This window comes from Chrysemys picta, chromosome 3 (assembly GCF_011386835.1).
Source record: "Chrysemys picta bellii isolate R12L10 chromosome 3, ASM1138683v2, whole genome shotgun sequence".
In the NCBI taxonomy this organism is placed as follows: Eukaryota; Metazoa; Chordata; order Testudines; family Emydidae; genus Chrysemys; species Chrysemys picta.
The window spans coordinates 96,358,741-96,383,691 of record NC_088793.1 but is presented as its reverse complement, the minus strand read 5'-3'; the positions used below and the strand labels follow the sequence as shown (position 1 = coordinate 96,383,691).

General features: G+C 40.7%; 1 protein-coding gene across 11 annotated transcripts in view; it reads right to left on the bottom strand.

Annotated features, from left to right (window-relative positions):
• TPD52L1 (TPD52 like 1) overlaps window positions 1-24,951 on the bottom strand; it is a 68,774-nt gene that overhangs the window by 7,212 nt on the left and 36,611 nt on the right. For 3 of the 11 annotated variants that reach the window (XM_005280195.4, XM_065588517.1, XM_065588518.1), the window contains exons 4-6: window positions 9,621-9,722; window positions 4,686-4,700; window positions 2,406-2,444 (exon numbers count right to left, since the gene is read on the bottom strand). In XM_005280195.4, coding sequence (XP_005280252.2) covers window positions 2,406-2,444; window positions 4,686-4,700; window positions 9,621-9,722 — 156 coding nt within the window. Of the gene's footprint in view, window positions 1-2,405; window positions 2,445-4,685; window positions 4,701-9,601; window positions 9,723-24,951 lie in introns of all 11 variants that reach the window. The other 8 variants (XM_065588522.1, XM_065588525.1, XM_065588524.1 and 5 more) reach the window with 3 other exon arrangements.

Here is a 24,951-nt window from a genome sequence, read left to right as displayed (position 1 = left end):
GTACAGTAACGGCACGGTTTATTTGTCCAATTTCTGCTAGACAATGATCCCAGCACAGAGCGAGGACTGGTTGTCAGTATACAACCACACATTAATAGTGTGCTACTAGCAGACGCTTGTGCAGCTGTCATTCAAATCCAATTACACTAATCTGAGTAGTATTTTTTAAGCTACACACTTGCAAGAGCAGAATCTGTGTAATAATTTAAACTGAATATTTACTATTCTCTGACAGCTACTCTATGCTGTGATACATTTATAGTATCCTCCTAAGAGCCAAGGGACTGCTGGCCCTAATTCTGCATTTCCTTGATTTTATCCATTTGTTTTGCCCCACTGAAATAAACTGTGTCTGTGAATAGTAGGGAATTCAATGAAAATGACATTTTTTAAAAATATCCTTGTAATTTAGTGCCTGAACCTGCAAAGTGCTGAGTGCCTTCAATTCCCATTGCTTTCCAATGGGAACTGGAGATCTCGGCCTTTAGCAGGAGCAGGCCCTTGGGGCTAGAGACACAAAGAAGCTGAGCCATGGAAGCACTGAGCATTCTAGGAAATCACTGGGATTCACAAAGCTCGGGTCAGGCTCCTTGGCTTCCTCTACAATGAATGGAGACGGCCAGGCACCTCAAGGGGTTCACAAAAGCCAGCATGCTAGGAAGCTCCTTGCCTAAGCTAACCAATGGGAGATGCCAAACAGGTGTGTGCTAAACCCTGCCCCCTCTAGGAAAGAAGAACCTAAGTTCCAGCTGCAGAAAGGTGCCTCTTTCCGCTTGTGATTCACAGCGGCAACTGTCTCATAGGCACCTATGCCGTTTTGGCAATAAGCTGGAGGGAAGAGAGAAGGAGAACCGCCTTTCATAACTTTTGTGTAAGTTCGTTTGTGGGGGCCCAATCCAGTAGACAAGCGCTGAGCCTGCTCACCAGATCAAGGCCCGCAGGCGCGCTAGCAGAGGAATGCCCATTTCCCCTTGGTCCGTGCATCACTCCGGGTAGGACGTCTGGACACCTGGCTGCAGCACGCACGCACACAGACAGAAACAGGCGCCTACGGAACTTTTAATAAACATGTAGGTGCTGACCAATTTTAGACACCTGCATGGTTTGGAAGCAGCTGAGCTGGGGTTTTCTGAATCCCAATGGGACCTGATTCTGTGATTTAGGCACCTAACGTGCCTAAGTGGCAGTAAGCCCTTAGCATGCATCTATCTGCACCCAGTTCGGCCCCCTAACAAAATCAACTGACGTTCTATCTCTGACTCCAAAGAGGGTAGAAATGAGCCCTTTGAGTGCAAGTCATGGGTGTGAAAATATCTTAGAAGAAATAAAATGTACATCAGGGGTCTGATTTTTTTGTTCGGTTCAAGTGACAATCCTCTTGCCAGTCAGCCCGCCAACGGCAGCCTATTTTATTCAAAAACTGAATATAGCTTTTTTATTTTTTAAATGCTTTTGATTTTTAATATTGCCAGCGGAAAAGAAAATTTATCTATCACAATCATGCTGTGGGCATAAGATGTGATAAGCATATGCTCGGTCTTGAGGTGAGACCATGGATCACAGTAATCCCGGCAGGGGGATTAAGATGCTCCCTTGATCTCCTAGTTGGGCTACTCCCATCATGGTTACAGCAACATCCCTTGAGATGCAGATAGGTGGGGTATAGGCAAGCAGGACTGGGGAGTGGGAAAAAACACGTTGGCCAGCACAGCTGAGCCAGGAGAAGTAATCCTGGAGAAGTAAGAGGATGGCACAGTCTCATGCCCTCACTCTCTGCTCCTAACTCCACAACTTAGCCATTAATTTACAGTGTTCTGATTTATTAATAATGACCCACTGTCTAGCAGACTCCTCTGACATCACTACTTTCCTGTGGGTACATATTGCCCTTCTTTTACTGTAAGAAGTGAAGAGGAGACATGGTCTATTGATCAGCTGATCCCTGTAAATCCAAACAATACCGAAGTAGATATCTGATCACGTATTTAGTCCTTAAGGTTTATTTTTTCATTTCTATTTATTGAAATTTGTCTAATAAAGATACTTAGAAACAAAAGGGTCAGATACTCCTCCCATTGACGTAATAGCACAGTTCCTAGATGCAGTGAAAATATTTAAATTTCACATTCGATAATATGGATCTATAAACATCCACTCCTCAAATTCTTCTCAGCTCCCTCTCATCTGTCTAATGGCACATAACAATACTTTAACAGTTAATAACTCAAAACCACCAAAGGGCCCAGTCTTGCAGCCCTTACTCAGATGAGTAATCCCATTGATTTAAACTAGCCTACTTATGCAAGTAAAAGCTGAAAGATCAGGACCAAGAAAAGCAAATCCCCAAATAAAGTATGTATGGTTTTACTTCAGCTTAGTGTATACAAATAATGTTGGCACATTACCTCATAGCAGGCATACTTATGGAATGGCGAATAGAGTAACTGCCACGTGAAAGCGCGAGAGAGGAAAGAGAAAAGACAGCACTATAAGCAACAGTTTGCAACATGATCAGCACACCGTATACATGGCAATTTATTTATTTTTAATTCAGAAGCGCTGGTACTGAGCTCCTGCTGCAAAGAGCTCTCCTCCTCACTTTGATCACAGATGTTCTGTGCCCCACCACCTCTGCAACTGATCAAGAGGCTGAATAGGGCTCAGAAGAACTGCACAGAGTATCTCCTGCTAGCAATCCAATAATGGAATCAAACCTTTTCAGTTCACAAAAGCAAGGCATGTGCAAGCTAATATCATGCAGAGGGGTATGAAAGTGCCTTTGTATTCCCTGTGAAGGGTAAACCCTGTAAAGAGCTCTGTAGGTGGTGAATAAATGAAATTCTAGGGTTTCATGGTGAACATAAAACTCTCTTTTATTTGAAATTAAGAATGGCTCCCAACTACATTTAAATATTCAGGCTAGGAGTACTTCATATACTGGAGGAGTATGTACTGTGCCAAAAATCCATTTATTGCTACTTTCACTATTGATTGACAGCCAAATCCTGGTCTTACTGAAGACAATGGGTGCTTTGCCTTGACTTAAATGGCACCAGGATTTGATTCTGATCAACTAAAGTGATTATAACAATTAAGACACAAAAGCATTCACATAAATTTTACATTATAATGTTCCTTATAAATTAGAAATGCACTTGTATAGTCTATCTATGAAATTGCTGTAAGTAGGGGGAGGAAATCACACACAAAATAAAAAATTAGACATGGAAAGATCTATTTGATTATATGAACCCATCTTCCTGCCAATGCAGGCATGTTCTCTATTGTATATTTTCTAGTCATCAGTCGAGACAAGATAGTTTAAAAACTAATAAACCGTAATACACCAATAACCATTCAGTAATAAATGCAAAACAAGGTTTTAACATTCAACTATTTCACACTGCTTTTAAACTTAAAAAAAGTACAAACCCTACAGCCCAAGCATTCCAAAAATGCAGTGGATCACGTTCTCTTTTCCTGAACCCCCTACTAATGCCTGCAACAATGAAACAAGCATATTTTCCACTTCGTTCTTGTGCCACGTAGGAAAGAAGCAGAAAACTGGAGGTATCTGAATAATTTAGAGCAGGCTGCTCATCTACTATCAGACACATACCAAATACAAGCTCTAAGCAAAAAGATTATTTAATCCAAAATGACATTAAAACAGGATTCATTGGGAGGGGCCATGTGATGCATGACATGAGTATGAAGAAAATTTCCCCAGTTCCTCATACCAATGCAATTTTATTTTCTTTAAAGAAAAATAAGGAGAGTGTATTCTTGCCACTCCAAATTACTGAATTTATAGGATGAGAGAAGCTCTGGCCTAAAATGGTGACTAGGGCGGCTGTTAACATTACATGAAACACCTAAAAACTCTAGTGAGTTTATTAAGAAGGAGGGGCCTGTAAGGCTGTGGAAGCTTTAACCCGTTAGGTGCTCAGCAGAGTTTGGTGGAGAATGGTAATTGTGTTTCATGGAGAGTTTCAATATTTGGTTCCAGTCTGATTCAGAAACACTCCCCCCGCCCCAAATTTTGATATTTGCTGTGAAAGGGAACCCGACTCTACTGGGAGCCCTTTGAACATTTTGAACTTAAACACAATTTTATGTGCTTTGCAGGCTCAGCACCTGCTTATTTTTATTAGTTAGGGCCATGTTCTACCCTTGGATGTGTCTGCAGGACTCGTGCTGAAGGCAACAGGAGTTCCTCAGTATATCTTAGGGCAGGACTTGGGCATTTTTGTTTCACTTAAAAGGTGGTAATTAATCAGTGATATGACAGTTACAAAACTCTGCTGTCCAAACACAATTTGTACTGAGCTTTTGCCGTTTATGCTCCAACCTCTAAAAATAACAAGGGACAGTTGAGATAACCGAACTGTATGTAAATGGATGTGCCTGAGAGAAACATCTTTTGAACTCATTCGTTATGTGAATTTGAGTCTAATCTATCCAAGAATGTGGTAAACACCATTCTGAATCCAATCTGAAGGTCTTTTCACGTACTCCAGTCATAACCCCTCTAGGTTCATCACACTGTAAAAATCAAGATGTTGTGGCTGATCTGGAATGTATTTTTATCTGGGAGAATAATGTTGAAAGGAAAGAGGGCACAGTGTTGAACAAGCCATATCAAAGTCAGCAGCAGTATTTATGAAGAGCAATACGCATCTTACCCAATCGAATGTGACCTAGGAGGGCAGCATAAAGAAAGAACAGCAAGAGTTAAGAGTTGGCATAGTATGAAGCAAAACATGGGTAAAAAAAAAAATCCAAACGATCTCCCATTAAAATGCCAAACCATCCTTGGGAGAAAAAGAAAATCATATGCATCAATTTCTTGACACTTGGAGAATGTGGATCAGTTGAAACTCCTTCAAATATACCTTCACCTACATAAACAATGTGTTACATAATCAAACAAATACTTGGCATGTACCAGAGTCTAGAGTATTAGTCCACTAAACCTTGTGCTGTCTCAGACGGTTTCATCTTAATTAAATCACTGTTTGAACAGACATTCTTGGGTTCAATGAGACAGCACAGTACAACACACTTACAGCCAACAAGACTGGGCTATAGGACATAATTTTTATTTAGGGGAAAAATTTAAATGAAAATAATAAATAATAATAATGAGCATTAATGTTAAGAAACATGTGTTTTCAGAATTGCCAGCCAGAACAGTGCTTAGGAAAACAGGAATATATCTGCCTAAGTAATAATTGTAATAATAATACTTTTTAAATGTTAATAAAATAAAATTAATTCTGCCAACACCCTTAAAAAAAAAGAAGAAAAGAAAACTGCTCCATAAACTGCTATAATTCTTCCATGCTGATGCAGAATGTAAGTTCACATATCAATTAGTTGGGATATTACAGTCTATAATTAATGAATTTTCAAATGGAAAAGGGAAATGCTTGCCAGTTTCTGGTCAGTGGTCTTAAAAATCCAATGTACTACTCTAAATAATGCTGTACAACCAAAATAAAACCTGTGATGAAACAGCCTGCTATATACTAACAGAGACTTCTCAAATGATCTCAATTGAGTTTATGATTAGTGACATGGCTCAGTGCACGTTATTGGGCTACATGGCTTGTTTCACTTTATGCAAGATTTTAAAGGAAGAACTCTACCATCCCATCAGTCCATACCCATGGATAGTATACAAACTAAGGGCTAGATTGCAATTTGGAGTACATACCCCTGGCATGGCACAAAGGGGAAGTAAAAGCATGCCTATGCTCCTACATGGGCTAGCCATATTGTGGGTTTGGGTGTGCTGGGAGAAGCAGCAGCATCTGCTACTCTTCTAGTTCACAGCAAAGGTCTGGGAAGTGGGCAGAACTTTGCCTGGCCTGGTCCTGGAGTGGTGGAACAACATGCTACCTCTTGCTATGGGCTTTTTCCTTATGGCACAATCTAGTGCTAAGTGATACAGGGGCTAGATGCTACAAAGTACATAGAGTTTGTCAGCAGCAGGAATCAGCCACACTATGCCTTACAGCACTGAATGCACTGCATGTGCAATACAACAGTCTCACAATGCAATCCAGCATTGCCAGAAATATAGGCAGGACAATTAAAGACCACGTCATTCACTGTCACACAGAATGAAGCCAGGATAGTTAAAGATAACTCATATGACAAACCAACCACTGATGAGCTCATGGATTAGGGTGTATTATTGAACATGACTGCATGGGAGTTACTGACATGTGACATTAATGGATATGTGGATTAATGTCACATATCCTGATCCTGAGCTCTGGAGTCTCTTGCTGGCTGATTTAGTAAACAATCACTCTATAGAACTGGTTTGGTTGCCAACACCAGGACCTGCCCGCAGGATGCCTATAGTAGCAAGACACGTACCTACCTATCATGTATCTATGCAATAGGCACTATTAACACAGTCTGTTCTCCTGCACATTGGGGAGGTGGTGTGCATTACTGTTTCTATATCGCTTTTCTACTCTTCTGCAGTGTAACATTTGGACTCCTGACCTTGTACTGCCATAGGGACACAGGCACTGACTTATATTTTTCCTGGTGGGTGCTCCACCTCTGCTCTGCCCCCACTCCACCTCTTCCCGCCTTTTCTTTTACTGCCACACATGCTACATACTACACAATGTTGCCCTTCCTAGTGCTTTCTCTGAGAATTTAGCTTCTTGAGGACAATAATGGAACATGACCTGGGGAGAGCCTAGCACAAGCCTTGCTCCACTTTACATGCTATTTGGACTATTTTTGATATATGACTTTTTTGTATCAGGGGGTAGCCGTGTTAGTCTGTATCTACAAAACAAGGAGTCTGGTGGCACCTTAAAGACTAACAGATTTATTTGGGCATAAGCTTTCGTGGGTAAAAACCTCACTTCTCTATGCATCTGAAGAAGTGAGGTTTCTACCCACGCAAGCTTATGCCCAAATAAATCTGTTAGTCTTTAAGGTGCCACCAGACTCCTTGTTGACTTTTTTGTAAATACTGTCAGGGGTATCATGGTGGAATACTCTTTTGGATTATCTACTGGGACCCTACGTCTTCAGAAAAAAAAAGGGCGGGGGGAGGGGAGACACGTGCTTCTGACAAGGTCATGGAAAATGATCAGTCCCGTTTTGGGCTCAGGAAGCCACTGGGAGGCATGTTCTGCTAATATGAGGCCATTTGTATCTGTGGTGCAGGAAACCACTCACTCAGCCAGATCCACACATGGAGAACAGTGACTTGAGAGACAAGGAGGGAAGAATTTGGAAAAAGTCATACCGTGCTGAGACCTGACCTTGCCTTGTACTGTAGAATCTCCAGTACTCTAGAATCTATCCCTAGGAGACTAACTTCAAACTCAGTGCAAACCATAAGGAAAGGGATTTTGACTGGGAGATGCTGAGTAGATGGAATCTTCCCTATCTGTGACCAGGTGCCAGTGCAGAGACTGGCACAGTCACTCTACACCACTGTTCTAAATTCTAGATTATAATAGTGGCAAAGGGCTTGTCCATTATGCAGAGGGTGTGCCCAGATCCTGGCCATAAGTCTAACATGCCATAGCCCCACTCAGTAAAGCAGAGCTCAAGGGGTGCAGATTTCCCTCATGCAGCCTCTGGCCTCCCTTCTCTTCATGATGAAGAGCAGCAGTGGTTCTGGTGCTTGCTAAGCCTTGCTGTGCGGGGAGGGGACTGGGGCAGGAGTATCAGGATTTACCAAGCTTTCAAATGTAACAAATAAGTAGCAGAACAAAACAAAACAAAAACAAACAAACCCCCTTATTTGGCTGCAAAGAATTATGCACAGAACATTCGCAGCAAAACCTGCCTGCATTTGAAATACTTGTAAATTGGGTTAATAGTGCTATTTAACTATATTTGCTTTAGTCATGCATTGCTCAATTATGGCAAAAATATTTGTGCAATAATTTGCTGATTTCTCTATGAATTAAGGCTCTTATTCTGTGAGGCTGTAAGGGTCCATGTGGAGCCAATGGCAGGAGTGGAACATGAAATCTGGTTGCACTAGTCTACCAGCAATTATATTTTCTCAATGTAGTCTTGATTTCCCCATTGTACAGTGATTCCATTTTTAAAAATGAATCTATTTTGGAGTTTTCAATAGTGCTACTTATACAACTGATATACAGTAAGTGATTCAAAGTACAAGAGTATCTTGTACAGAGTTCTTCCCCCTGTAAATCTCAGTGCTGGTGAAGCGAGTTGCTATCAGATATTTAGCCTCTCTGCTCAATTCTATGATTTGCACACACATTTCTTTTGAGTTAGTCTACTAACTTTCCTTTTGAAAGTACGGAACAAGGCTTTTTGTGCTAGGACTTGTCAAATCTAAAATGTTAAGAAATTTAGTGTCTGCAATATAGAAAAATACATCAGGACAAAAAGCCTATTAACTAAAAATGCTGGAGGAGAAATTCTGTGAGCCTACTCTTTTTTTTTAAACTTCATATTGTTTATAGTTTCTTCTTTTGTTCCTTTATTCTGAGAGATCCTAGTGAAATTAACATTTTTAAAGATACACTGTCAGGTAGCTAAAGCCCAACACTCAGCTGGTGTGTGAAAAGCACAGATCCTAACAATTTCTTAATAATATGTATTATTTTCAATTAAACTTCTTTGGATCTAAACAGTCCAGCAGTGTTTGCAACCAAAACTTTGCCGACTTGTGCTAGCCTGTGAAAACTGGAAAGTGAACCTGAAATCAAAGTCTGGTTTCTATACTGATTAAGCCCAATGAAATAAAATACTGTTTGCTTATTCTTTGTAATAGTCTGTTTTAAAAATCAAAGGTGCCACTAGTAATTCTTAACGGGACCGAGGACCAAGATGAGCAATATGAGGTTCTGCACTAGTGTCTGTCAGGCTAGGTGCCTTGTTGCCCTTCAGGGCTAGAAAGAAGAGTTTTAGATCAGTGGAAAGGGAAGAGTCCCAGAATCCCAATGGGTCAAACCATACTTGCTTCTCGCTCTGGAAAGGCCCAAGATATCAGATACACTTGGGATTCTTTCATTTTAATTCAGGCTAACATCTTGACCTTGCAAAGAGATCCATGTGCATGTGTGTGTCCTGCAGAGTGTCCCATTGAAGTCAACAGGACTCATGTGGAAGTAAGGGTTTGTACCTACACCTCTCTGCAGGCTCCATTTTTTTTTTTTTTTTTTTTTTAATTACACCAGTGTATTTCTGGAGTGAGCTGATGAAAGTGTCCAAAATGTTTTTCAATTTATTTTCCCCCAAGAATAGTCCAGAGGCAGGCCTGTTTTCTTCAAAAGAGGTCTGTCTCTAAAAATCCATTTATGAATAAAATTAGCTGCATTTTCCCCCACTTTTATCTATACACCTCCCTAGGTTTGCAAAGTTATTTAGAAAGGATTCCAAGTTGCAATACCTTTTCTTTCTACCAGGACTCATAACAGAAATACATCTTAATACACAATTTTTTCCTTTAGGCTGAAAAACGTACAGTATAAAATCACCACAATGAGCAGTATCAGTAGTAATACTTTAAACCCTAATTTAGAAAGAAAACCTGCCAAGTGTTCTTTTGTCTTTCTCCCTTCCCCCGAAATAAAACCAGAAGTAAATTTCTGTACCTCATATCTCCAAATTTCTTGCCAATGGCTGTTCCTACATTGCTGATAGCTGCTGTTGCCTTCTGTCCTGCATGGCTCAGAGTTTCATGTGTTTTCTTATAACTAGAAACAAAAGCAAAATAGTGGTAAGTCGTTCATGTAAAAAGAGAACAGATGCTCATCTGTGCTGCAATTCATTTTTATTCTCCATATTTCTAAATTTGAAAAACATTTCTACTAAGGGTTAAGAATTGAGATGGTTTGTCAGGTTAGGATGTGCAATGCATGCTTCTTACGTAGTTTTCCAAATGCAGGCTGGCCCTAATAGGACCATATTACCTTCCAGTGGAGTGAATCCCTCCCCGTGTTCCCTCAGAGAGCATATCCTTTGAGTGGGTTGGTGCAATCCATTTAAAAGTGAAATGCAGTCATTATGCACCTTAAATTCTGGAATATATTTTAATATAATGAAAATCAAAACAGTTTATAGAAATATCAGACACTATTTCACTAAATCCATCATTGTAAAGTGAGGGGGAAATTGTCCCTCAGGGCTGCTGATATTGTATTGATCTACATCCCAGCAAAAAGTCTGAAGATACAATGTAGGACTCAGAAAACAGATCTTCTGTTTGAGGGCATGGGAAAGCAAGCAATCTCAAAAGCTGTTGTAAATTGTACTACAACTTGACTTATAACCTATATTCCTGGACACATCATCAGAGCTGATCAAGTAACAAAAACAACTGAGTGAAATTTTAGCAATTTTTCTTGCATTTTTGGTCTAAATACAAAGTTCCTACAAAAAATCAATTTTTGAAAAATGTCAACCAATATTAATTATTAATATAATAGAAACCTATTGTAATAGAAACCTAGCCACAAAGCGGTTGCAATTTATAAAGACAAAGTGTGCCATAGCCAGTGAAAATCATCAGGGTGATGACCAGCACACATATTTTCTTTTTATATTGTATATACTGTATATACTCTTTCATTAGCCTGTTCGTTTATAAGCCGACCTCCCAAGATGGTTAGGTAAAAATGGCAACAACTTTATGACGTTTTCATAAGCTGACCCTATATTTCAGGGGTTGGCAAACTTTGGCTCCCGGCCGTCAGGGTAAGCCGCTGGCGGGTTGGGACATTTTGTTTACTTGGAGTGTCTGCAGGCACGCCACTTCCCACAGCTCCCATTGGCTGGCAACGGCTAACCGCGGCCACAGGGAGCTGAGGAGCTCCATGCCTGCAGACACTCCAGGTAAACAAAACGACAATGTATTAGATATTCAATTCAATGATTCCATAGAGTTTAAAATCATCAAATTTTGGTGTAGACCCGTTCATAAGCTGACCCCCACTCTTTGATGCGTCACTTTACCAAAAATATTCAGCTTATGAAGGAGTAATATATATATAAAATATATAAAAACTACCCTCAGTTGCTCCTATACACAGTCATTGTCTGTGCAATTTTTGTTTTTGTTATCTGCCACTATTAATATTGTAACCTGGTATTTAATCCTTGCATCTTACTTTTTAAATTTTAACTGTTGCTTGCTTAGGGCTTGATTCTGCTCCACTGAAGTAAACGGCGGTACATCATTGACTTCAATGGGAGTAGGCACAAACACTTATTGAATAGGAAAACTAGCTTAATTCTCTCAGTACTACTCTATCTCATTGGACTATCAAAGTAACAGCTTCACATTTGACTGTTTTAAATATATACATAAATATATTTAAAACACGCCCTAAAATGATTGACTTATCTTTTCAATTAGGTAAAGTAATGCCAATCTTTTGTGTTACACTTTGTTATTCGTTAACTACTGAAGGAAATAAAAATGTTCATAAGATGAAAAAAGGCTCCTGAAGAAATCTGGACAGCAAGTGCACATTCAAAGCAGTTCTGAAATCTTTCTGAAATCACTCATGTAATGTTTGGCACGTGTATTCAGATACACAATCTTCTTAATTCACACACTGCTGATTTATAGGACATGCTTTGACTTGTCATGCTTTCATTTCCCCTCAATACTGTTTAACCTATGAATTGTGAAACAGTTTATCATTCCACTTTTCTGCACTGACAGTTCTTTTGTTGAGCAGACAAGTTCTGATCACATTAAAGCCGCCCTCTCTAGGGTATAAATGACATTTTCAGTGAAGCAAAATGAACCCCGAATTAGGAATACTGACCTAACAAAATGAAAGCACTTGCAATAAATTACCTTATACTCTGACTATATTGCTGAAAAAGAACTTTAGAAATGAACATGAAAAAATTATTATTTTGTTGGTCTTATTTATCCTTTCAGCACACGCAACAGAAAAACACACACCAGAGACCAGTTGGGAAACCTCATTGCCTAGTTCCTTCAGCAGAAAATTGTTTTCTTACTTCCCATATGTATGAAAATAATATAGCTTCGGTGGGTGGGGGAAATGGGGACAAAAAAGGGGAAATAAAAATTAAATAAAATGGCATTCACATTTACCATATAGTAGGTCATATATATTACCCTCATTACCTCCATGCTATGTCTTTTATAGCATATAATGATAAAAGAAGCAGAATTAAGGCTGCCAGGCAAACCTTGCTCTTTACTCCGGTAAAATCTCAAAATTGATTACCACATGGTTTCCCAGTGAACACACTTTGATTATATATACCCCATACCCCCTAAAGGCAAATGTTTGCCAGATGATTCAGCAGATGACAGCTCTAGAACTCCAATGCTCTGCTCCTGCTCTCAGTAAGTGACATTGCTAGAATGACTGCAAGTGCTGGAGAAAAGAGCGACTTGCAAAGGAAAGAACAAGGATTACGCCTGGTGGTGGTTTTCTGTTTGTTTGTTTTGTTTTTTGTTTTAAATGGTATGTAAAGAAGGCCCAAAAGTTAGTTTGTTATTTAAAAGGGTCTCGTCTCATCCCCCCTCCCGACTCCTGCTTGTTTTTCACCTTAGAAATAAAGAACATCACATTTTTTGGTTTGTGTCTTACATGTGTATTGTGAGCTCTCTCAGCACTGTATTGAAAGGAGGTGGGTGGGAATGCTGAATCTTTAACAAAGCAATCTTTTCTCCCAGCTGCATATTTGGATATTTGAGTTACGTAGGTGTTACCAAAAACACACAAAAGCCAGAGAGCTTTAAACATTTTTAGCAAGAACTACTTCCCCTCACATATCACATTTAACTGCGTGGCATCGCCAATACCATAATCTTCCCATTTATTTTATAAATATGCTGCTGATTATAGACAAATTCAGAAGCTACAACCCAAATTTATCAAATTCTCACACAACAATTGATTTGCATTTGTAGGGATTAGAGGTTATCCCAAACTGACTAGCCAAAAGCAACATGCAATTTGATGTCTCTTTTCAGTAGAGGTAAAATAAACTCCATTCTCTCTGCCATCAACTTACCTTGGTCTTAAATGATTACATTTTCCAACACTAAGCTCCATTCATCATGCCTGCATTTTTTATTTGCTCCAGTTCAGGAAAGCCATTAAGCACATGCTCAACTTTAAGCACGTGCACAGCGTTGTCCTAAATAGGGATGCTTAAACAAATCAGGGCCATAATATAGACTAGCATAATTACAAGGTTCGCACTCCCCGATAGCCAATAAGGAGCATGTTACACGGGAATTCATTTATGGGTTTAATGTAGCTGGAAGCCAAGGCAAGAAACCTCTAGGAAATAGCATGTGTGTTATTTAACAGAGTGACTGTACTCAAAAAAGAATCTCACTGTTATAATTTAGAGCTGAATATTTGAATAAAATAACTGGTAAGCGCCTTTTCTTTTTCATGCAAGTATAAGCAGCTCTATGCCACAAACTACCCAGATGTCTTATCTATGTATGTATTGCAAGTTCTACACATGGCACTGAAACTTTAAAAGGATAATTCCCGAATGCCTGTGTCCAGCAGACAAGCACTTCTTTAGTTAATAAACAAATACATAGATGAAGACAAACTCATTTGTGTCTATAAAAATACTACTTTGCTTAGAGCACACATTCATTCTAGGGACCAGATGAAATAAGGCAGATTGTCAGTCTGACTAATATTACTTTTTTGTAGCTCCCATAAATACTCTGTCCTTCCTAATGTTTCTATTAGGAAGAGGGCAGCATTTGTGTTCCTAATACTATAGATGTTACATAACACTGTAAGTCCATCTAAGACTGTTATGCAAATAGCCTTTTTTGAGCTAATGACACCACCAACTCTCTGGAAAGCTGAGCTCGGATGTGGAAAAAAATGGCAGTGCTGGAGTAGGAAAGCTTTGTGAAACTCTCAAACACTGATGGGAACAATAATGAAACAATAAATCATCAAGACAACAGACAACACTGGCCATTATGGAGATAGGAACTTTAACTTGGACTCCGCTAAAATTACCTCAGGGTCAATCGAACACAGGGATGCAATCAAAGCTCTTTCTCTCCCCAGATTTTTATCCTCCTTTCAGATCAGAAAATGTAATCTTTTTCACAAATGACAAGTCCACAGAGGTTAGTGGTTTTGCCTCATTATACATGGTTACTGAATTATATGTTAACAGTGCATTTGTTCAACACTATTTGTTCGGATGCTTTTGGCTCCTCATATTTATTTGCATAAGTCTTTCTATTTTAGACCATGTCAATAATACTGGTAAGTGGTGACCTCTTTAGCAGTGTTTCTGACTTCTGGGGACATTATTATGTTTCATCAGCATTAATAGCATGAGCCAACTCTTTTCAAATTCTCATGTAACATACTCTCACTTGCGGTTGGTTTTTTAAATATGCTTCACAATTTAAATGTTTTTAGAAGCCTCTAAGGGTAGCAACGAAATTCAGTATTCAGGTTAAGAACTATAAAGGCTAATTCAAATTTGCTCTGAGGAAAAAAAAAAGTGTAGAATAGACAGTGTTTATTAATTAGCTCCCTGGACTGCCAAATGCTCATATCTGCTGAGTCTAACAGCTTTTTACTATTGGCCTTCAAGCAACCATTATTTATAATTACTTGGTAAGCACTGACAGTGTGGGATCTGTGGACATAAATAACGATGACAAGGTCTTAAGATGGTCAATAGCTGGTCAAAAGCTGGCTGAAACCGCGCCAAATGACCCTGAGTCTTCAGACTGAGAAGCCTAAGATGCAGTACATTTAGAGCAAAGATATTCAAGAAACACTGGATCACCGACGCACTTGTGTTAGTTTCACATGGTAAATTCATTAGGCCTCTCTTCATGCTCACACCGATGTAAAGCCACTGAGTTTAGTAGAGTTACTTCAGATTTACACTAGCCTATGTAAGAGCAGAATCAGACACTGATTTCAATAGAATTACTCCTGAATTACATTAAATTATAAAAATCATGCCTCCTGTATTTAAGGCATCAACATTTATTTCATGGTATCAGAGGAGAGAGAATGCATGTCGGGGAGGGGGAGGTTTTAAAAAAAATATTGTCCATGTTTTACCCTGCTTGCTTTATCCAAAAAGGGGTTAAATAATAGAATTTGACACCTAAGCAAATATGGTACATGAATCACTACCAGGGTTAATCTGTAAATTAAACTGACCTGCCTCAATCTGAGTATTTCTAGTATTTATGTTTTGTTACTTTGTTACCTTCAGCCGTAGCAATTTAGTTTAAAGCTTTTTTTTTTTTTAATGAAATTCTCCTTTCATTTTTCTCTGTAGGATATAGTACCTAGTGATTTCAAGAACCTTCATGATGATATTATTGGAGGCAATCTTACAGCAGACATGCACTCTATAGTTAGATATTTTTCACAAACTATTTACAGTAAAAAACTTCTTCACAAATTATTGTGCCACTGTGGCACTGATAACTTCCCTCCCAGGGAGCTAAGGTATCCTCCATATGTAAAGTAGACTTATAGTATATTTTGATCATATCACCAAACAAGCTTGAATGTTATGTAATCCTTTCCCCCTATTTGCATTGTCTTGAAATATGAGAACAAGGCACTACTGCTGATTTTTATGGCACACTTAATTCAAACAAAGAAAGGGAAATATTGCTTCACACAATATGTAATCAGCAGAAAATACTGCTTCACACAATGTTTAGTCAGGCTTCATACATTTATGATGTCATCGAGTTAGATACTGTAAGTGGATACTTAGATGACCATCATTTGCAATTACACAGAATAAAACAGGGTAATCAAATCTCATGCTTCAAGGTACCAGCTGATCTCATCAGGTCAGGACGGAATTGCTCCTCAACTGTCAGGTGAAGTTTGACCTTCCTTTGAAGACTCAAACATGAGCCAGTAGAACAAAGATATCAATACATTATTTCTATCTCGTATGGCAAATTATGTATTTGATATGACATTTGGATTTAAAAACTTGCATTCTATGGAATTAACAGAGAACACATTAGTTAGATTAAGAATCGGCTCATTGACACATCTCAAATACAGTTGCATCAGTAAGTGTGGCTATTTCTAATGGGTCCCACAGGACTGGTTCTTTGTCCAATGCCATTCAATTTTTTTTTTTTTAAATCAATGCTCTAGATGAAATCTTTGTTGATAAAGTTGGCAGGTAACACAAAGATTGGTGGGACTGTAAATAATGAAAACAGCTTATTGTTACAGAATTATCTGAAACTGCATGGTTCAATGGTCACAATCCAACGACATGTACATCTCACCATATCAAGTCCCTGCATTGCAGGTGCCTCAGGCATTGGTGACACTTTGGTCTCTCCTGTGGCACACAACAGTTTGGTCTCCCGAGGACTGAAATGCTTAGTCTAACCCAATTTACTGTACAGGGGTAACTGAGTGAAATTAATGGCCTGGGATATAAAGGCTTAATGAGCTAATGGTTCCTTCTGGCATTAAATTCTATGAAACTATGAATAATAGTGTATAATATTTTAAAATCAGCTTCAGTAAAGCATATGACAACATATACTGTTAATTAATGTACCTTCATTTTGCTAATGACATTCAATGTTCTGTTTCGGTCTTTTCTGGCAAAGAATAATCCATTAGGAGCTCTCCTCCATGATAAAGCTTTCACGAGATGCAAGACGACTCAAACAACAACAAAACCATACAACAGAGCCTGGTGGCACAAGCCATGTCTTACAGAGCTTGCTTCTTTTTCTGTTTAAAGCATTAGTCAGCTTAAGAATGAAATGCTCTAGAATGAATGTAAAGCAGCTGTGTTTCTGGGAAACCCTTGATTTTATAGATATTTTGCTGGGGATTTCATGTAAAAGCAGAGGGATGACTAGAGCATTAATTAACACATTTCATTTGAGCTTTAACAGGCATGTAAATGATATATGTTGCAAGTATAGTTTATTCTAATAATCCACAGTTAAAAACACGTTCTTAAGAATGTCAGAGTGACTGAGCTTGCATCTTGCCATCTCATCCATGCAGATAAGCACAAAGGTTTATCAGTGACCTAAACTTAATTCCCACTCTGCAACTGAGTGATAGCAGCTCTCTCTCCTCTTCCTACCTGGAACCTATTATAGCATTTACAGGAGCAGTGAAGCCAAAATGTAGTTATTTTGCCTAATATAGCATTGTAATTGTCTCCAGTGATGGCCATCTCACTAAAATGACACCTGGGAGCGTCTCATCAGGGATTGATTTAAAAAATAAATAAATCTGTATTTAAAGAAAAGGGAAACCCTTTTATCGGCATTCACTGGCTTTCACTAGCACTGCTCTAGTTAAAGCTGTATCACCACTTTCAGGATAAACCTTTATTTTCAGGGATTTATAATTTGGATCAACACTATCAAGGGTCAAATTCATAGCATCAGTTGAATTAATCCATTTGTACCAGGTCAGAATATAGTCCTTAGACAGACTGTAATTTGGAACAAAAAGTAACAACCCCCCCCCCCCCCTCAAGTTATGCCTGGCAGAATTTTTGTTTTTAACAATGTGTCCTCTCTCCAAATATATTAAGACAAATGGAAATTACATGGGCACTCTGAAGGGAAAATACATCTCAAATCATTCAAAGGAATTATGCCCCAGTTTGCCCTCACCCATGGAGAAATCTAAAGAGAAGGCCAGAGCGTCTGAAGACTCACGTATGGTATGTGTATACAGCAACCACCGAGTGTGACTGAAGCTCAGGCACACCTCTCCAAGCTAGCTTTGTCTTGCTGGCTTGGGTTGCGGATCAGTGAAGCTGCAGCCGCACATGCTTCAGTGTGTGCTGTACAAGCCTTCCCAGAACCCGGGGTCATTCCTCGGCTGGCTTGCCCGGACTGAAGTGCGTATTGCCATGGCTTCACAACTCTGAGCAAGTTACATTAAAGCTAGCACTACAGACACCCTGTGATGTTCTCTTGGTGCAGTTTCCTTTCCCTTGCTCCCTGTAAAATGGGCAGGGGGCTCCGCCCACAAAGCTTGCAGATCCTGGGAGATCTGCCAAAGGCTAGTACTGTGCATACAACACAACACTCTGCATACAACACTCTGCGCTGCCTCCTGGGTCCCCTGCCTCGGCTCCATGAAATTCTGGCCTCACTGAAGTCAAAATAGTTTTGCCATTGATTTCAATGGCCAAGATTTCATCTATTACATCTGTCTGGATCTCCACACTCAGAGCAGAAGGGAGGATGGGGGGTGGGGGGTGAGAATCCCCAGGATCAAGAAGGCATTAATACTGACTGTTCTATGTAATACTGTCCACTGTCCTGTCATATTTAAAACTGTAAAATGTTTTGGAGAAACAACTGGAAGATGCAGTTGGCGATAAGGCACAGCTTGTATCTAGTCAGACTTGCGGAGAAAGGCTCCGGAAAGAGAATGTGGGTAATGTACAAAATTCTTAGAGTCGAGTGCTGTGATAAAGATTTCTTTGAACAAAAGTCACAAAAGGACATGATCTGCTGTCGGACCTGTGCAACCTTGCAGACTTCAACAGGATTGGACAGGAGTAACAGAGCAGAATCTGATGCGGGATCTATATTCCATACTGTGAACATCATTTTAAAAGGGGTTAGAGTGAGTTTATACATGCGTTTGATTTTCACCTGAAGTAACAAGTTCAAATGCATTTGGTGATCTCATTCTCGTCCCCTTTTTGCTTCATCACATTATTTGGCACAACTGTCAGATTCTATTCTGGTCAGTCTTGAATAGAAAAGGGGAGGCAAATCATGACAGAGGTGAAGCTGCAGAGGAATAGAAAAATAGGCCCAGATACTGCCACCCTCACTCATGCTGAATAGTGCCTTCCTCCAGGAGTAGTCCCGGCTGATTTCAACAAGACTACTTCTTAAATAAGGCACTGTTGTGTTGTGAATAAGGATGGCAGAAAGTGGCCTACAGAAAGGTATGAATAGCATTTGTCTGCATTATGGGCCTGATCCAGAGCTCACTGAAGTCAGTAGAAGGACTCTCATGACTGTACTGGGCAAAACCAAGGGGGCCAATCCTGGGTGGCACTCTGGCAGATTTACACCAGATTTACACCAGCACAAAGCAGTCCTAAACCTGGTGGATCCAGCCAGGAGAGTAGGGGGTATCCTCTGGTGATGTCAAGCCAAGATAGCAGCTCCTAATACCAACTCTAAAGTGGCTCTCATAAGTGTCCTAAGGTTGCCATCTGGCCAGTTTTTCTACTACCTTGCCAGTCACCAGTCAAAAGATGCATGTGCACAGCAAAAAAAAGTGGCACATTGCAGCCACACACATGGTGATCTTAACTACTAGCTGCACACGTGACATCTGGGAGCACGCCATGGCCCAGCCAGTACCCAGGTCCCATGCTATGTGAATGCTGAGCCCTCACCTGCCAAAACCACAGCAGTGCTTCTTGGCACTGGGGACTGGCCAGGAAGTTGGATAGACCCGTCACCTGAGGGCGAGGGTGACCAGCCAGCAGGATAAGGTAAGGAGAAAGGTAGGAAGGGCAGAGGCTTCTGGGAGGGGACAGTAGGCAGACTTCCTGGACTGTGCTGTCAGAGGTCTCCGTGCCAGCCTTAGAAAGGCTAAAGTGGAGGCTAGCATTATGGCAGACCACAGAACTCATCTGGACACAGATCCAGTGTGTCTAACCCATTATACAAGTGTGTTGAGTGGCTGTAGGTATAGTCCTGTGCCCTGGCACGGGGTTGCAGAATGATTTTGACTCCCTAGATTGTTTGGGGCTGGGGCTGGCCAGTGGCTAGTTTTTCTGAATCTCAGAAGGTGTCAGCCCAAAGGGGACATGGCCACGGCTTTCCTGTGCTTGGTTATTACTATAACAGCCCCTTGGCATTGACAGTCATTGCAGATCATAGCAAGACTCTTTGCGCTTTCCATCCTCAGCTGCACTGAGCACTCCTCATTCTGAATGGTGAAACACCCTGAGTAATTGTTTTTTCCTTGTGAGGTCTGATTTAATGGAATGGCATATAGATGCACATATGGAAATGCTATATAGCAGTATTTGCTATTAAATAGCATCCTGGCTCAGTGTTCAAGCCTAACAGATCTCGTCCATGCTAAGAGCCATATTTTCCGAAGCTTAAAGTTATTGAAGTTCATAGCTATGCCCCTAATTGTTTTGGTACAATTAATGGGGGAAGTATAGGAACAGAAGGAATGGTGAAAGTAGCTCTGTGTTTCTGATTCAAAAGTAGGGCTGGTGGGAAAATTTCCATTGAAACCATTTTTGACAGAAAACTGGGTATTAGCAGATTTAAAAAAAAAAGTATAGTTTTCTGTGGAAAATTTCAGTTTTTCATAAAAACACCCCAAATGCCTGAAAACTGAAATATTTTGATTTGGATAGCCCACCATGGTGCCTCATGGGCGTTGTAGTTCTGCTTACTCATGTCTTCTCTATGGTCTGTGCTCCCCAGCCAGACAGCATTTCCCATGATATAACATGGCCAGAAACACCCATAATGCAATCAAACTCCCCTTTAGTTTATAATTACTGACTTGGGCTTTTAAAATAGTATTATTGCTTTTTATTTCAGTTTCATAAAATGCAATAAATCACCAATATTATCTAAGTAATCTCTGTACATATTTTGCTACATGACCTATGGGTTGACTTGCTGTCCATTTAAGAGGAGCTGATTTGACAAGAGAAGTTTAGGTAAAAGGAGGTTCTGTGACAATTGGAGGCATAATAAGACAAAGTGAAACTGGGGTGTGTCTTGAGAGCCATCAGACTACATTGTGACATTGAAGAAGCTGCTGCCAGATAATCATTAGGAAACGTTTGGGTATAATAATTATTCCCTGGTAATTTACTAGTCCCAATGCTGTTGCTACCCAAGATGATGCTGGAGTGTCCTGCTGCTACCAGAAAGCCCCAGAAGGGAACTGATGGGCAAAACTGCAGGTAAAGTTACCTCTTACCGGATGACCGCGGTGAGGATAAAATGTAAAAAAGACTCTTAAGTGTCTGGTCGAGATATATTTAGTGCTTCATGTGAGAGATTGGTGTTCACAGACATATCAGGATAAATTAACCTGACATTTGTAGTTATCATACGAAATTTAATGGAAGAAACAGCAAGAGAAGGCACGGAACTCTTTAGGGCTGTTTCATTCTTCTCTCTTCAATGCTTAGCCGAACAGTTGGCCATATCGATCGTTCGCCATTTGGTCCATTCCCAAGCAGCTGCAAGAGCTTGACGGCTCAAGAGTCCAACATCAGAACAGACTTGATGAACTCATGTAACAGGAGGTCTGCCTCTGGGCTGCCTCCACCCCTCGGTTGGTGGAATTTTATCCCAGATGTTAGAAGCCACCCAGAGAACAGCATTTACTGGAACGTCTTGTGGCATCCTTGCAACATGTCTGAAAAACTTAAGGTTCCATCTGCGGACAATGGCCCCAGTAGTCTGTAGATTAGAGCGACCATAAACATCTACATTACAGATGAAGTCATTCCACTTTATGCCCCATGTACGATGTTGGCATTTTGTGTGGAAAGCCTCCAACTTTGCCCAGTCTGAGTGGTGTAGTGTCCATGTTCCGCAGCCATACAACAGTACGGGAAGAATACAGCTCGAATAGATCCTGAACTTGGTTGTCATGCGGAGATGAGGTTGATTCCATATTCGTTGAAAATGACCCATGTCAGATGCTGCAATGCCAATCCGATGGAGAACCTCCATGTGAGAGTTTGAGGAAGTATAGAACCCAAATAGCAAAAGCTGGAGACTGCTTCGACAGTTTCATTATTCAAAGAGAGATTGGAGTCACAGGTGAACCTGGTCCTAGATTTTGCAACTTTGTCTTTGACCATGAAACATGGAGGCCAATCTTAGCCCACTCCTCCTCCATTTTCTGGAGTGCCTCTCGAAACCTGTTGTGGCTCTGTACTAGAAGAACGTTATCAGCGTAGTCAAGGTCTGAGATGCCTATGGCCCAGACAGAATGTTGCATTATGAACTCCACTGCCTGACAAAAGAGCGCAGGGCCAAGATACATCCCCCTGCCTGATACCAGATACTGATTTTAAAAGGTGCTGACATCGATTCCGCAGACGTAAGTGGGCAGTGGTTCCATTATGCAGCTCTCTAATCAAGTCCAGCAGAGTGGTAAGGACACCTATGCCCTTTAAGGCCTTCCATAGTGTGACACAGTCAACTGAATCAAATGCAGCCTTAAGATTAATGTATGCTACATGCAGGGGCTTCCTGAACTCACGGTGCATCTCCGACAACAAGTGGAAGACCAAAATGGCGTCTAATGTGGACCTGTTCCTCATAAAGCCTGACTATTGGGGGAGATGCTTCCAATGTAGCAGAGGCTCCAAGCACGCCAGCAAAACATGCACAAACACCTTCCCTGGAATGGACAGCAAGGTGATCAGCCTGTAGCTCTTATAATCACTGCGCAGTCCTTTGCCCTTATAAAGTGAGATCACAACACCGTCCTTCCAGGTGGTTGGCAAGGTTCCTGTTCTCCGCACCAGATGAAAGATGGCCAGAAGTGATTCCACTATAGGGTCAATAGCACATTTTAGCAGTTCTGCAGGGGTACCATCAGCGCCAGCTGCGCGTCCGTCTTTCAGTTTATAGATGGCACACTTTACTTCATCCAATGTTGGTGCATCCCTACAGGTGTCTGGGTTTGGAAAAGCAGTGGCTGCCAGATCCTCTGGCTGTTGCTTGGTCAGAGCTGGATGGTGGTTCAGGGCACTGTGATAATGCGCCACCCAGCGTGAGAGGATGTCATCATCGGATTTACATAGATGGCCTTGGCTGCCATTCAGGATGCTGTTTGTAGCGACTACCTCTTGACCGCTGAGATTGCGAATAGCACAGAATGCTGGCTTTAGGTCACCCCTGGCTGAGGCAAATTCAACATTGTCCGCCACATGGTTATAATATGCGTCGTGATCACAGAGTGCCAGGGTGCTAAATTTTCGCTTCAGCTGGTTACAAGCGCGCTTATCGCCAATCTGGCAAATGATGGCCTTCAATTTAATTATTTGGAAGGCCTTCTCCGATAGCTATGGTCAATGTGCTGGATGCCTATAGCCAATTGTCTGCTCAGCGGATTGGTGGGGAATGGAAGTGAACAGTGACCAGGCAACCTCCATGTCATCCGGCAGGGCGGCTATAGCCGAGAATCTATTGCTAACGTCAATACAAAACCTGTTGACTAAACCTGGCACACAAAGTGCGTCTATGTCAAACTTCATCATCACAGAGGGCTTACCTGCTCATCAGAGCGTCAAACACCATATGGGCAACCACTAGGTGGTGATCTGTGTTTGCAGCATATTCCGCACCACGATATAATCTACAGGAGGTGAAGAGATGCCTGTCACATGTTTTGTTGTGGTCCAACTCCTTCTGAGTGATGCTATCATGAGAGACCCATGACATCTGGCATATGCAGTGCCACTTGAACCATGACCCAAGAATAGAAAGATTCTGGGAGGCGCAGAACGTGAGCAAGCGGCAAGATTTATCATTGGGTATACCTGAGCCATAATGACCAATGACATGTTCAGAAACATTTCGAAGGGAGCCAGTAAGTGTGTTTAGGTCACCCAGGATCACAAGATTATGTGGAGGGACTGTGCATACTAGACATTCCAACTGATCGTAAAAATGATAGTCAACTGAATCAACAGATTCCTCTATGACAGTGCGGTAACCATGCCAATGTTTAAGACGTGCAATAAGTAGCCGAGGAGACACTGGAATCCAGGTTATTAAGGAGGACTTGGCCTCATTTCGCAGTAGTGCTACTCCACGTAAGTGGTTGTGGCTGCCAGAATACAGAAGTAAGGAATCTTCCACCTCGTGACAGCTGTGATCTATCAGCCTTGCTTCCGTTAGGCCTGCATCTTCACCGCCTGTGCTAGCCATCATTTTCGGGGTTCTCGTTGGACCTGTCCACCTCACATAAGGCCCAAGGCGATATTTCAGACAAGCCTTCATCACTGATGGCATAGCTCCAATGAGCGATCCCCTACTTCAGATGTTACACCCGCTCCACCACGATGAGGTACAGGTCGGACTGTTTCATTGCATGACTTATGTTACAACATGGAAATGATCAGTGTGTATTTCTTATTGCTTAGTATTGTATACTGAGAACTGCAAAATTCATTTCAAACATGAAAGTAAGAAGTGCACCCACTCAAATGCAAAGCAAACACCTATAACCAAGCAAGAATTCAGGTTACATAAGCCCCTTTCCTGGGTAGCAAAATGCTAATTAAGAAAATAAATAATTAAAAAAAATCAGTGCAATAAAATAAAATTACACCTTAATCCAAAATTGTTAGCTTTGCCTTTAAAACACACCAACATTGTCCTGCTTCATTAAAAAGTGCAATTATTTATACACAACTCCTCATGCACAAAAGGCTTTCATAAGTCCAGTAACACGTTGCTCTAAGCTAACCAAATTCCTGGCAATCTCTATTCACTGCAATCCTGAGCTCAGAAAATTATTCTATCTGAATGCCTCCTCACCACCACAAATGTGAAATGAATGAAGTTGATTAACTATTCTTTAGGAAGTTATTGGTATGTTTTATATAGGCAAAAGGGCCTGTGAAAATAAACACCTCCTACCCAGACATGTAATTTATGCTAAAATCAACCCACTGTAGAATAACAGAGGAAAAGACTGGACAAGAAAATTGATTATGAACAGATGTGAATGATAGAATTCTTAGAAACTGGAAGGGACCTTCATGGTCCATCTGGTCAAGTCCCCTGCACTGAGGCAGGACTAAGTATTATCTAGACCAGAGCTTCTCACAACAAAATTTTTGGTGGCCTCAGAATGCAGTCACCAACTCTTGCGGACAATTTTTCCGAAATACTTAATTAACTTTAGGAGAAACAAA